Below are 14,111 nucleotides of genomic sequence, written 5' to 3'. Positions count from 1 at the left end.
GAAAGAGAAGGTAAAGGACATGCCAACAACAGGTGGAAAGCACAATGCAGATGACAGCAAGAGGAGAGAAGATTAAGTTAGTAACCACTCTGAACAGGAACAAAAAAAGACTCATCCCAACAGAGTAAAAGAGGATTAATGATCTTGGGACATGCACAGGAAGTGGCATCTTTATCAGCTATAAAATCCTAAGGGAATCCCATCCAACCATCCAAACTCCTGACTCTTCTGTCTGTATTTTAACCAATATACTGACAGAAGTCACACCAAATTCCAGCTCTGTATTTTTCAAAACTGGAATGAAGAAAGTGGTACCACCATTAAGTTAAAAGGCCAAATCACTTCTACTCTGTTGGGAGAAGCCTGTCAAAATCTACAAGAAATATAACAAACTTACCTTTAAACCAGTCACAGAGCACAATGAAAAAACAAAACAAACAAACAAAAAAAACAAAACAAAAAAAACTCCATATACTTTATTGTATTTTAAGGAGACTTAATAAAAATATTTTAAAATCTTTTGCTCTTATATTTAAAAAACCAACCAGAGCCCAAGTATACGTCTAGTTTCCTTTGCAGAAACATCCAAATTATCTTTCCCTTTCAATTACAAGAGCACATTACACTAAAATTTCACTGTACTACCAAGCCCAGCTCTGCCAAATGAAGGTATTTTTGCTCAACTCAAGGTTATTTTAACTCAATACTTGCTTCAATTTATCAAAGATTGTCTATGTAACCTGGGAAATTAAATAGCCAGAGTGTGGGAAAAACCATGAAACCTTGAGACACAAGTTTAATGTTCTGTCCACTGCTGGGAATTGAGTTGAATAACCTCCTAATGCTTAAAGTATGTAAATGTTAGTGTAATGCTTTCAGCTAAATGTACCTTTTTTTTACCTACTTAAACAAAAACAAATTTAAGAATATAACAAAGAATCCTAATGTTTTGTGGAAAAAATCTGCATTTTACAAAGAATATTCAGAAAATATCCTAGATAAAACACAGATTTTTGTGATATAAATAATTAAAAAACATTCTCTGTTTGTTACCAGACCGATGCACACTCCCTCCTCCTTTGGGAAACCGCTGCAGCCGATCCCGTCTCTTTGCCTTTTATTTTTGGCGGCCTCCTTTCGAAAACTCCGCCTTCTGACACGGGACCACTGGAGCGCGGGGAGCATGCATCAAGGGTCCGTGGCAGTGAGAAGTCCCCACACACGCTCGCTCTGTGAACTGGCTTAGATGCTTCTCTGTAGCCCCATTTGGTTGCCAAGCGCCGGAGAACCTGGGTTCGGGTAAAAATTTCAGGTCCTCCAACGCCTCCCCCAAGGATAATTGGGGTGATTGTAGAAAAAAATAATTAATAAAAAAATGTAAGTTACATCCAAAGGGTCAGACTGCATCTATTGCCCAGACTGGATTAATTTCAGGGGGAAGGGGTAAAGATTAAAAAAAAAAAAATCAGCTATTGTTAAAGGGCCTGCGAAGAAAGGGGCATTATGTCTGTTTCTTATTACAATAAAGGCTCCTCAGTCTTTACTGACCCCTAAAGTCCTGAAATCACACCAGAAAGACGAGAAGGCAGTCATCACAGGGGGCAGCGTGAGTCTCCGGCTAGGGTCGTTGATGCAATAAAGGGAAAAACAAAAATTTACAGGGCAGGACGGATGTGAGGTGGGTGGGGATGGGAAATTAGTTCCATGATCACATCTTCAGAGATAGGATAATGCTCCTTAGTCAATCCCATTGTGTCTGACCACGGGCAGCAGAGCAAGCTGAGCTACTGCACGGGATGTCCAGACGTGTGCTTTCCTAGCAGAAAGCACTGGGGACTGAAGTCAACGGTTCAGATACTAATACTTGGGAGTATTTCTGGAGGGGTTCAATAGGGGGCAGGCATGGTGCAAGTTCTTCATACTAGAAAGGTGTCCTGTATGTGCACAGAGCTGGCTGAGGACACGTAAGAGCAAGCGCAGACTTTGATTTTCTCCAGTCAAGCCTGCCCTGATGTTATTTGTGCACGGCCACAATATTATCTTGCTGCCTTTAGAGAAGATGCTGTAGCAGGGTGAGAAATTGAAAAGTTAATGTTTGGCCAACTGCCTAGGGTAACAGCTTTTTGTTTGACAAGCCCTATAACATGGCCTGAATCTCCAATCACTAATTGGGTGGGACAGACTAGCCAATAGGCTCATCTAGAGCTGCTTCGGGCCAATGTAGATTTGCCTCAGCCATGTACTGAGTGATCTGCAGCTGATATCAAAGCTTCTGTTAAAAAACAAAACAAAATAAATTCAATACTTTTAGCTTAACAGCATGTAGTTTAAACAAAAAATGGAAAAATCAAAAATATCTAAGTGGGAAGGGAGCAATAAATAGTGATTTCCTGAGGATATCATAACATTATGGGAATCAAAGAACTTACCTGAAGGGAACATTTAAGAGGCCATCGCTCGACAGGAAGTGAAAAAAGGCCTGGTGACTCAGCTGAAAATTGCACCCCTGTCTATGAGGTAGAAGCCTTCACTTTCCAGGATCTTGTAGGACCTTGGTCAGCATTCTGCCATTTTGGTGGGTTTTCCCTCCTTTTGATTTTTACAAGGCAGCAAACAAAGGGGCCCAAAACAAGCACTGATGTTGAGTAACAAGAAACAGACTCGGGTATCTTCCCTCTCCCCGCACTTGGATGAGTGGGGGTGGGATGAAGAGTCTTAAGTTATTCTAATGGCAGCCAATTGATTTGGTTTAGAAATGCAGGGGGACAGGGAACCAGTATTTTTAAATGTCTAGGCAAGATGCACAAAGAAGCTACCAGCACATAGCAAGCCTGTTTAAAAACCACCATCCCTGAAAGCTTTCCTGGAACTGCTTTCAGGCCTCAGCCTCTTCTCCCAACAGGCCCAGTTCTAAGCGCACGGATCCAGACATGACCTCAGAGGCAGAGGCAGGCTCAGTCATGGCTGCAGGTCACCACCTCTGAAGGAGGGAATGATGAGTGCAATGTATAGTCTTCATTACTTTTGTATTCCAGTTAACTGAACAGCTGTTCCCTTTGCTAAATGAGGGAATATGGTACTTCTCACCTTACTGGGCAAGAAATTAGGTACCAACCAATAATTTAAAAGTTATCTTTGTGACAGAAATAATACCTTTTTTTAATGTAAAAGTTTTGAGTTACTCCTGTTTAAGCTCAGAATAGGCTAAAATACAAAATATCTCTGATCTTAAATCATAACAAGTCACAAACTCTAGGGAAAAAAGCCCCAAATTAAGTTTTTAAATTGGAAGACGGCATGTCAATGATATAAGTATGGGTAGGAGGGGATGAATGAAATAGTTCCCATAATAATTTTACTTCAGGAAATAAAGTTGGGCAATGGAAATTTAATTGCAGAATGATATTATGTTTACAGACTTATTAAATCCCAAGAATATAGTGTGTTAGCATTCGTGGGATTGGACCTCTCTCTATATACAGCACAGACCGGTATGAGGAAAAGAGGAAATGGAAAACTAGTTCCTAACCGCTATGTGCCATCGGGCTCCTTCCACCAGACACCAGAAGCTGAGCTGTTTAACTGAACGTCTCCGCTCCCTCTAACTGTATGAACAGTCATGCCCAGGCCTTGCTGCAGACCAAAGCCTGTTTGTCAGGAGCAGGAAGAGACTTGGAAAATAAAAACCAAAAACAAAAATGCCAAGGTTAAAAAAAACTGTGGGGGTAAAATAAAATAAAAAATTAGGCTTGTGTATTCTTTTCCTTTAAATATTTATCTAAATACACATATATACAACTCTAATTTGAAATGACAAATCTTTAAACCAAAAGATACATATACCATTGATAGAGACACCTATCTATACAAACCTAGCCCACGGGAGGCTACATCTGTGGCGATGAGGATGGGAGCCTTCCCAGAACGGAACTCTGCAAAACAAAAATGACACCATGAAAACCAAGCTGCACACGCAAGACAATTTCAAGTGATGGTGTCAGACCATGCCTAGGTCTTTTACATTGAAGGGAAATAGTAATTCTTTTGAAAATCTTTATTACATTCCCTTTTAACAGAGGAGCCAGAACAGTAATAGACTAAGTTACCTCTAATAAGGGACACACACACGCCATTAGAAGCTTGGAGCTTCCAGGCCCACCCCCTCATGCTTGGAGAAGGGAAAAGGGGCTGGAGATTGAGTTAATGATCAATCATGACTACACAATAAAGCCTCTATAAAAATCTCAAAAAAATATGAGGTTTGGAAAGCTTCTAGGCTGGTGAGCATATCTATAAAGACAAGAACTGATTACATAAAGGCAGGATGGCACAGGTTGCACAAAAGTGCGAAGAGCCAGCATTACTGACCTTAAAGGACAGCAAAGATACGCCAGAAACGCCCTCAAATCCCACTAACTAGAGCAATGCCAGGCAAACTCCAGCCTGCAGGTCAAAGGGCACAATGCCTATTTTTGCAAATAAAGACTTGTTGGAACACAGCAAGGCTGTCTCTTCCATATTGTGCCTGACCATTTTTGTGCTACAAGAGCAGAACTAACAGGCGTGACACAAACTGTCATACCGCCTGCAAAGCCTAAAATATTTACTGTCTGGTCCTTTTACAGAAAGTGTGTCAGTCCCTGAAATAGAGTATGAACGATGCTGTTTTGAACTCACCATTAAGTACCCAATCTCTTTCTGGTTGACTCTTGTCTCCATGGATACACATAGCTGGCCAACTGTCAGAAGAAAAGTGACCAATATTTTAGAAATCTTTTTTTAAAACGGAGGAAAACTAAGCTTTAAAAAAAAGAAGTGCAACCATATGGAATTATGAAGGTTTATTATAGACTATATAAGTAGAAGATTATGCCCATTTAAAGAGCAAAGGCATTATTAGGCATTATTAAACTATTATACAACATTCACAATACCAATCGAGAAATTCCTACTGAACTATAAAACCCAATACTAATCAATTACTTCGGTGCTGCACTCACCCATCTCTGCGCATCCTTCGAGTGAGGTCATCACAGCGTCTCTTTGTCTCTACAAATATTATTGTCTTATTTTCCTTTTCAGCCATTATTTCCTCCATGAGTTGGATCAACCTGAAAACAAGACCAGCAACAGTGCAGCCATTCAGAGACCTCCCTACACATTACGCAGAAGCTATGTCTGCAACATCCACCCCCTACAGCACTTTCTCTTCACATTACTTTCTATACAGCTGATAATTATCAGAGCTGGGATTTAAATCCAAGGATCCAGAATCCTTTGCCTTTAACCACAACGAATGACATGAAGGATAGATTGTTGGAAAGTTAGCAATGTTTTAAGTGTTTTTAAACCTCAAAAAAAAAAAAAAGTTTCTCCAATGCTGTGATTTTGGAGGATTATTTTTTTGTTTGTTTGTTTGTTTGGAGGATTATTAAGGAAAGGTCGATCAGGATATGGACACAGTGCAATCACTCATACTTGTGGTCTTTTTCACTTTCCATGCAGACATCCACGATCTGGAGGATGTTGTGGTTGGCACTCAGCTCCAGGTTGCCCACGTTGATCTGGGTGTAGTCGCGAAGGAAGTCCTCCGCAAGCTGTCGCACTTCCTTTGGCCAGGTCGCACTCCACATCAATGTCTGCCTATCGGGCTGTAAAGAAAGGAAAGGCTTTCTGTCAGGCTAAGGAACTGCGACAGGCAAAGGGTATAAATAGAGCATATTACCAGCTTTACACACCCTGATTTGGTCAACAATTTTACGGATCTGGGGTTCAAAACCCATATCAAGCATTCTGTCAGCCTCATCCAGTACAAGGTAAGTACATCGGCGAAGATTTGTCTTTCCTGACTCCAGGAAATCTATCAGGCGCCCAGGAGTAGCTATACAGATCTCAACACCTGTAAAACAAAACCGAAGATCTAGCAACTAAGAATCTTTATTTTTTTTAAAGCCTCACCCACGGGTATGTTTATGTATGTTTTAAAAATTGATTTTTAGAGAGAGAGGGTAGGGAAGAGAGAAAAACATCAATGTGACAAACAGCGATTGGTTGCCTCCAATTCGCGCCCCGACTGGGGATCGAACCTGCAACCTTTTGGAGTACGGGACAATGCTCCAACCAGCGGAGCCACCTGGCCAGGGCAATTAAGAATCTTTACACACTGTCCAAGCCTTGGCAAACTAATAAGCACCGTCTCTGGTGGTGGTACTCCATGCTGCAGAGAACTAGCTAGCTACATTTTAACTTACTACCTCGAAAAGCACATTGTAAGAATTTAGGCATAATCATCAAATCTTCACAAAGTATGCGTAAGTCTCTAGCCATGTTGAACTTTCCCAAAGTAGTATTTTAACCATACCTAAACATTTTAAGCTACTGACATTTTCCCACAAGAACCCTCTATTTAGTCTTAAATTTCATTCATAGAAACTGACAAAATGAGAAATTAATAATTCGTATATGCTAATTTTAAAAAATTACCTCGTTCCAAGTCTCGAATCTGAGGACCTTTAGGAGCACCTCCATAAATGCAAGTACTCTTCAATTTGGAACATTTGCCATAGTCATCAGCCACCTGCTGTACCTGCTGGGCAAGCTCTCTTGTAGGAGCCAGAACTAGACACTGAAACAAACAAACAAATTACTTGAAACACATATCCCAAGTTTTTTAAAAAAGTATAAAAGGCTATCTATCTAATTCTTTTCCTCCTGTCTAATTTGGTACTTCAAAGTATGTAATGGGGTGGGAGGAGAATAGTTTACTTTTGACATATGGTTCATTACTGTTTATATATGCTATTTAAGTGGATTTACAGATTACATTACCTAGTTTTAACTAAAGAACTTCCACAAAATGAACAAATGGCTTTAAAAAGATACCTTTGATTAAGTATTAACGAAAATAGATGAGCACTGGCCGGCACGGCTCAGTGATGCGAGCATCAGCCTGCTCACCACAGGGTGAAGGGTTTGATCCCCAGCCCGATCAGGGTACCTGTGGGAGGCAACCAATCGACGTGTCTCTCCACATCAATGTGTTTCTCCCATCCCACCCCCCCCACCACGTCCAACTCTCTAAAATAGCAACGGAAAAAATATCCTCAGGCTAGGAATGTAAGAAAATACAGCTGATCCTTTTCTGACTTCTAGTTTAGCTCTCAGCCAGGCACCTTAGGCAAAAACAATGACTTATACACAATCTGATAAGTAGTTGGTCAAAATGATACAAAATTAAGACACTCTGAAACAGGTATCGTATACACTGTTAACAATGAATCTTGCTCTTTACTGATCCATCAGATGCTAGCTAATGATAATAAAGCTAACTCAGCCGCATGGAATACATTACATATTACATAATGCAAAGTGATGTGTTATTTCTTTTTGTGGATATTAAGACGTACTGCATAACGTATATATTAATATAGCAAGTACGAGCTCAATTAAAAAAAAAAAAAGCACGGCCCTGGACACTGTGGATCAGCTGGTTGGGCGTCACCAAAAGGTCCCAGTCCAGACACATGCCTGGGTTTTGGCCTCAATTCCCAGTAGGGGGTGTACAGGAGGCAGGCCCATCTATGGTTCTCTCCTATCCTTTCTCTCTCTCAAAATCGATAAAAACATTTTAAAAAAACCACACAAAAACAACAGATACAAATGTATTCAAAATGTTTAAAGACCACGACCTGAACTTACGAGCTCAATTCGGAGTGAAAAGAATCAATCGTGAAAAGAATCAATCGAAACAGAAAACCATGCTGCCCTATAAACATTAACATGTTACTTAGCCACAAAGAATATGCATCCCAAACCTGACTTAAATCCAGAACAGGGACCTCATTTCACTCTTCTTTTGTATCCCCCAGAGAATCACTGAGCAATTATGAACTGCACTTGAACTAATGCCTATATATGAAGGTAGTATGCACAGTGCTTAGGAGTAATACTGATTCAAATTTAAGCTCAATTATTTATAGCTGTATGACCTTGGACAGGTCATTTAATTGCACTCTCTAAAATTTATCAGTAAGATGGGGATAATATCACTTCCAGATATGGAGGGTAGAGATGAGAATGAAATCTGAGAAAGTATGCAAAGCACAGTGCCTAAACACAATAATCTTTAAATTAGTTATTCTTAAGAATTATAAGCAAACTGAAACACACTTACAATTGGGCCATCTCCCCTTTCCAAGTATGGCTGATGGTTAATGTGAACAATTGCAGGCAGCAAATACTGAGGGGGGAAAAGAATAAGTCTTATAAGAAAACTGAGCCGTTATCTTAACAGTTCTAAATTATCACAGTAATTGACAATGTCCAACTAGGAAAATGAAAACAGTGCAACTGTTGACCAATATGTGCAATGCAAATTTAAACACAAAATGCTTCCATCTATCTCATATAGCTAATAAAGCTAAAATATTACTACCTACACAATATAAATTAAAATTTTATAAAGAACTGAGAAATATATATATTTAGAATAGCAAAATAAGTCACCACAATGTTGAAAATCTTCCTATGCTGGTACGTACCGCTAATGTCTTCCCAGAGCCAGTCTGAGCAATGCCCACCATATCCCGGCCGCTAAGAGCCAATGGAAATCCCTGGCACTGAATCGGAGTTGGTTCTGTGAAATGCTGATCCATCAATACATCCATTACATATTCTGTAAGAGGATAAATGTTAATGCTTTTAGAACTAAACACACAGCCAAAAGAATTCTTTTTAAAAAAATATTTTTATTGATTTCAGAGAGGAAGGGAAAGGGAGAGAGAAACATCAATGATGAGAGGAAATCATTGACTGACTGCCTCCTGCACGCCCTCTACTGGGGGATCGAGCCAGCAACCCGGGCATGTGCCCTTGACTAGAATCCCACCAGGGATCCTTCAGGCCTCAGGCTGACGCTCTATCCACTGAGCCAGACCAGCTAGGGCCAAAAAAATTCTAAAGCACTGTTTTTGGCAAATTTACCAGCTTTACCTCTCTCCATGAGAGGTGTTGTTTTTTTTTCTTTAGTTACTAAATCCCTAATTTGCTAACTAATTTCAGAGAGCTGCTGCCAGAGCCATTTACCTTTCCCTTCAAAAATTTGAAAACCACTGCCCTCAAGTATCTTAACAAGGCACTGGCACATGGTAATCACTTATTGTTCCCCAAATTCAAATTCTACCCAGCTACAAAGCAATTCCATTCTGCTGGTTTTTTTTAACAGGTAGAGGCAAAACCCCTAGGGCAGCGATTTTCACCCAGTGTTCCGCAAGCATCTTTAAAACCTGTAATACCTGACTATCCAGTCAGGGAGACGGACCTCTTTTCCTTAGATAGTCAAACAGAAAAATGACAACAGCCAGCCAGTGTGAATGAGTCAAAATCACAACTTTTCTGTCAACTTGACAGAAAGTGTATGTATTTTTGGTGGCCACAGAATTTTAATAATTAGTGTATTATTAAATCACTGCCCCGGAGGAAGAGGAAACTCTAGTTCTAAATCAGAAAATAGAGGAGCATTAAAAAAAATCCCTCCTATGTAACAATATATTATTTAATTCTGGCCTTGAGGTTTTAAAAAGTAAAAAAAAAATTACAATTACTTTAAAAACATTTTTTTAATTGATTTCAGAGAAGGAAGAGGGAGATAGAAACATTAATGATGAGAATCATTGATCGGCTGCCTTCTGCACGCCCTACACTAGTTCATAGGTTGACGCTCAACCACTGAGCCATGCTGCCAGGCCATTACTTTGGTGAAAAGTATTCTACTTGGGTTTTCAACAAAGTGACGAGTATGGTTCAAAACCTTTAAACAATCTATTACCCATGTTTACCATTCAACCCAAATTAACAATGAAGATCCTGGTGAGAGTACTTACGTGGGAAGTTAGCATGATGGAAGGCAAAAACAGGTTTAGGACAAACATCTCCCCCTCTCACTGTAATCTCCTTCTTACGGCGTAGTTCATCAACCTCATACTATGGAAGACCATGAAGAAAGACAAATTAATAAACAAGTTATTTTAAACATGCAAAAAACCTTATATAGCAATCTAGTTGAACAATTATCATCCAATTTGAAATCAAAACGAAAAACGACTGAGGAGTCACCCAACTTTGTGAGTCAATAAAGCAGGTGATAAGAGTTCCATTTTCCACATGAGAAAACAGATACTCAGAAATGTTAAGTAGCTTGCCCAAAATCAGAACTAGGAAGGAGAAAATGTAATCCTATCCTATATAATAAAAGCCTAATATGCTAAGGGTCCGAACTGTTGCTGACCACCAGGGGGCAGGCGCTCCAACTGGTAGGTTATCTTGCTGCTGGGGTCCAGCCTATCGGGACTGGATGACACAGGCCAGACATACCCTGGAGCCCTCCCACGATCCCTCCCCAGCCTTGATTGTGCACCAGTGGGGGCCCTCAGCCTGGCCTCGCCTGAAACCTCTTGCAATCTGGGATCCTTTGGGGGATGTTGAAAAGCCAGTTTCGGCCCTATCCCCGCAGGCCAGGCCGAGGGACTCCACCGGTGCATGAATCCGTACACTGGGCTTCTAGTAATGAGCTTAAAAACCAGTACGCAATGCTAATATTTTAAATTTATTTAACTTACTTCATAGATGAAAAAACATGACCTCATATACAGGTAAACCCATGTATGACAAATTGGTTGAAAGCATAACCAACAAATGAGAACCAAGCAATCAATACAAAAGTACGTATTTAAACTAGTTTCTCTTATGAGTACTAGCAGTTTTAATAAGAACCTAAGGAAGTACCACTGCACTAGAATAAAACATATAACAGCAATAGCAATGTATGTATAAATTCTGGCTACTATGTCTACTTAGTTCATTATTGTGTATAAAAAAGGTAAATAAATAAATATACCCCACCCCTCCCTCCAGAACTCACTGGAGTCAGCCTGGCCACTTCTGGATGTTCCACATAAAAGTTCTTCTCAAACTTGGGGAGCTCACTCAAATCCCACTTCTTTTTACGTAAACGCTCCCCAGGATTACCGAATTTCTTTGGGGGAAGGCCGCCACCACCTCTTGCTCCAAATCTGGAAATAGCAAAAATTTTAGCTGTTAGTATTTTAAAAGAAATATACCTTAGGTGCCATAAAAGATGCAAAAGATAGGGTACAGTTATAATAGGTGAAAAATTAAAAATTATTAATATATCACGAGGATTTCAACCAGATTCTGAAATTCAAGAGAGTCTGAATTTTAATTCTGCCAATTATAAGGTGATTTTGAGCAAATTATTTAACTTCTCTGTCCCTTGGTTTCTTATGCAAAGTAGAAATACCACTTATTTCAGAAGTTGCTGTAAAGACTAAATGAGCAGGTATAAAGTGCTTAAAACAGTATCTTGTACAGTAAGCACTTAGCACAAGTTAGCATTCAATCAATACTTCCTGGGTATCCCTATATCACAGGTACTGTTTGAAGAGGTCAAGATATTAAAGTGAATAAAACAAGTCTCTACTCTTCTGTAATTAATATTCAGACAAGTAGGTAAGGGAAAACATTAGTTTAAGCTTAAGTTAAGGGTAAGACTGTGACAGGTTGTACTATTTTAAAAGGTCTTAATTTCCTGGATTTCAAGCAATTCTTGAAACTCTGGCTTAAAGACCTAGCTAGACATGTCTCTAAATACAAACAGATATAAAGATTGTTGGCAGGAAATTTTCTTGGAGCCTCTGAATACCTACATTCAATAGACAATTGCATTTATACTACTGCTCAGCTGGCAAGAGAAACCAGGAACCAAAACAGGAAAAGCATAAAGCATACAGATACATCTATCAAAGGTAAAACATCTGTGACATTTTCAATACGCCTGCAGGTCCAAAAACCATCTGGACCAGCCTCCCCACCCCCCATTTGTAAATGAACCAACACAATTTTAGTAACAGAAAAGCCAAATCTCTAAACAGTCTTGTAAAGAAAGTGGAAATAAGCAAAGACCAACTTTTAGAGATTGTCAGTATAGTTTATGTAAATTTATGTGGTTCCTAGAAGGTGCCATTTCAATGCTGCTGCTGCATTCCAATGTGACCAAGACCTTAAATAAGGAATTAGAACAACTTTTCAACAGTAAGGTTTCTGTTAAGGTTTATAAAAAAGAACGCCTTATTTTATTAAATAAAAATGTTTTTTTCCTTTCTCCTTAATGCCTTGGCTAATTATCCAAGACATACCCTCCTACACTAATGATATAATTTGAAACATGGGGTTCTTCATAAATATGCTGTCTTCTACCTTTATAATTAATGCTGATTTCAATATATATTCAAGAGAGCCATTTACCTTTGCAGAATTTCATAGCAAATTCATAATTTAAAGATGCATGTGTCCTAATTACCCTAGCATACTGTGCTGCTCATTAAATGTATTGAGTAGTAACAGTTTAATCTGGCTCTACATACCAACATGCAAAATCATGCTAGTTAAAATGAACAATGCACATTTTGGACTGTACAAGTATACTGCCCTCACTCATTCCCCTTTGAAAATAATAACCCATTTCAGTTCTGTAACAAAATTAAGGACAAAACAAGAGCAATTCAAAACATGAAAATAAAATTCATAGTGGGCAACCCACTTAGGTCCCCTCCCTGCTAGAGAGAGTCTGTCTCTCAAGAAACTTTGCTTTCCCTTAAACATTTTTTTCATAGTAGATGTAGGTAAGACACATATTTTGAGTGTCACTTTGCTTGAAATGAATAATTTTTAAAGCATTTAAAAAATGCCATCTGATACTAGAGAGTCAATATGGGATAAACTAAATATGAATCAGTAATTCACTTTTCAAATTTTGTTACTAAAGCAATATATGATGCAGGTAATAGGACATTTACCTGTACGTTGGTAGCCTCTGTATGCCTATTTCAAATTTACAACACCCATCATAACTACCTCGAGTGTTAAACATTCCCTTGCTTTTCATAGTCTTGCCATGTTTGTAGGTATCCTCCTATGCATGATCCTACCACATCTTGCTTTTCTACTCTTGTATTCTGCTGTGTGAGGACCCACAACTTATCCAGACGTTTATTTCCAATATTGTCACGAATGATGCTGGTACAAACTTGTCTGTACATGAATGCTGGACAGATGGGCAAGGATTCCTAGGCCTTAGAGCTTAGGGTAGAAAGCTTGAGAGGAATTACCGGGCCACTTAATTTTAGCAGGTAATCCTCTTTTTCCTAAGGCTGTAAACTGAGGAAATTCCCTTCTAAACTTAGTTATACTAGGAAACACTTAGCAAACGGCTCACTTCTAGTCCCCCAACTTCTAAGGTAAAATACTTTCCTTCCTAACAAGGCATCAATCAAAATAACCCTTTTTTTATTTTGAGAATTAAGTGATCACTGAGGTGCTTGTGACTGGTAGACCCGGTACTCGTATATCTGAGCCCAAAGGACAAGTCTGGAGACAATGGCCCGAACACCCACTGCCGAGAGGCAATTACGAGCAGGACCCTCAGCCCCAGAGGACAATGCACAGTGAGGGCGACTTTTATGACAAAAAGAGAACCGGCACAAAGCAGCATGGACCTCTCCTTACGCAACTTTTCCGTTTCGTCGACGTTAAGATTTGCACTTCAGTGCCCGGGAGGACTTCGGTTTCAAACCTGCTAACTTCCCACTCTGTGGTCGTGGCGTTATAGCGAAAACTTTCCGGCCAGGCCGAAACAAGAAGGCTCCGGCCCAATTACAGAAAATAAAGCCCGAAACAGGCAAGGGAGGAAAAAAACAACTACAAAGACCAAACAAAAACCCCTCCCTGCGCAAACGCCTCTGAGATGGCAATGCCATGGCTTTCTATCGCGGTGTGCGTCCTTGCAATTCCCTGAGAACGACTAATGGCGACTTTAAAGCGAGAAGACGGCCTCTGGGCTCAGGCCAGGCTTCCAGTTCCGCCGACAGCGTCTCCGGCGACAAACCGCCCGAGAGGAGCCCTTCCGCGCTGACTTCCCGGCGGAACCGGGCGACCCCGCTCGACTCCCCACCACATCCGCGCTGCAGACGGATGCAGGCCCCGAGGGATCAAGTGACCTGCCCGGGGGGACAGGCTCCAGGGCGGGGAAGCCCGGC

At 40.1% G+C, this 14,111-nt stretch overlaps 1 protein-coding gene across 1 annotated transcript in view; it reads right to left on the bottom strand.

The window, feature by feature from the left end:
• The window catches only part of DDX17 (DEAD-box helicase 17), a 28,255-nt gene that overhangs the window by 4,413 nt on the left and 9,731 nt on the right, over positions 1-14,111 (bottom strand). Inside the window, exons 3-12 of the mRNA XM_015568855.1 lie at positions 10,919-11,185; positions 9,882-9,981; positions 8,541-8,674; positions 8,174-8,239; positions 6,484-6,625; positions 5,739-5,899; positions 5,479-5,651; positions 5,001-5,111; positions 4,678-4,739; positions 3,873-3,932 (exon numbers count right to left, since the gene is read on the bottom strand). Of these exons, the coding sequence (XP_015424341.1) occupies positions 3,873-3,932; positions 4,678-4,739; positions 5,001-5,111; positions 5,479-5,651; positions 5,739-5,899; positions 6,484-6,625; positions 8,174-8,239; positions 8,541-8,674; positions 9,882-9,981; positions 10,919-11,185 (1,276 nt within the window). The remainder of the gene's footprint in view (positions 1-3,872; positions 3,933-4,677; positions 4,740-5,000; positions 5,112-5,478; positions 5,652-5,738; positions 5,900-6,483; positions 6,626-8,173; positions 8,240-8,540; positions 8,675-9,881; positions 9,982-10,918; positions 11,186-14,111) is intronic.

The sequence above is a fragment of the Myotis davidii genome, unplaced genomic scaffold (genome assembly GCF_000327345.1).
Source record: "Myotis davidii unplaced genomic scaffold, ASM32734v1 scaffold2370, whole genome shotgun sequence".
Classification (NCBI taxonomy): Eukaryota; Metazoa; Chordata; class Mammalia; order Chiroptera; family Vespertilionidae; genus Myotis; species Myotis davidii.
The sequence above is the reverse complement of the archived record's forward strand: the minus strand, read 5'-3'. Positions and strand labels throughout refer to the sequence as shown.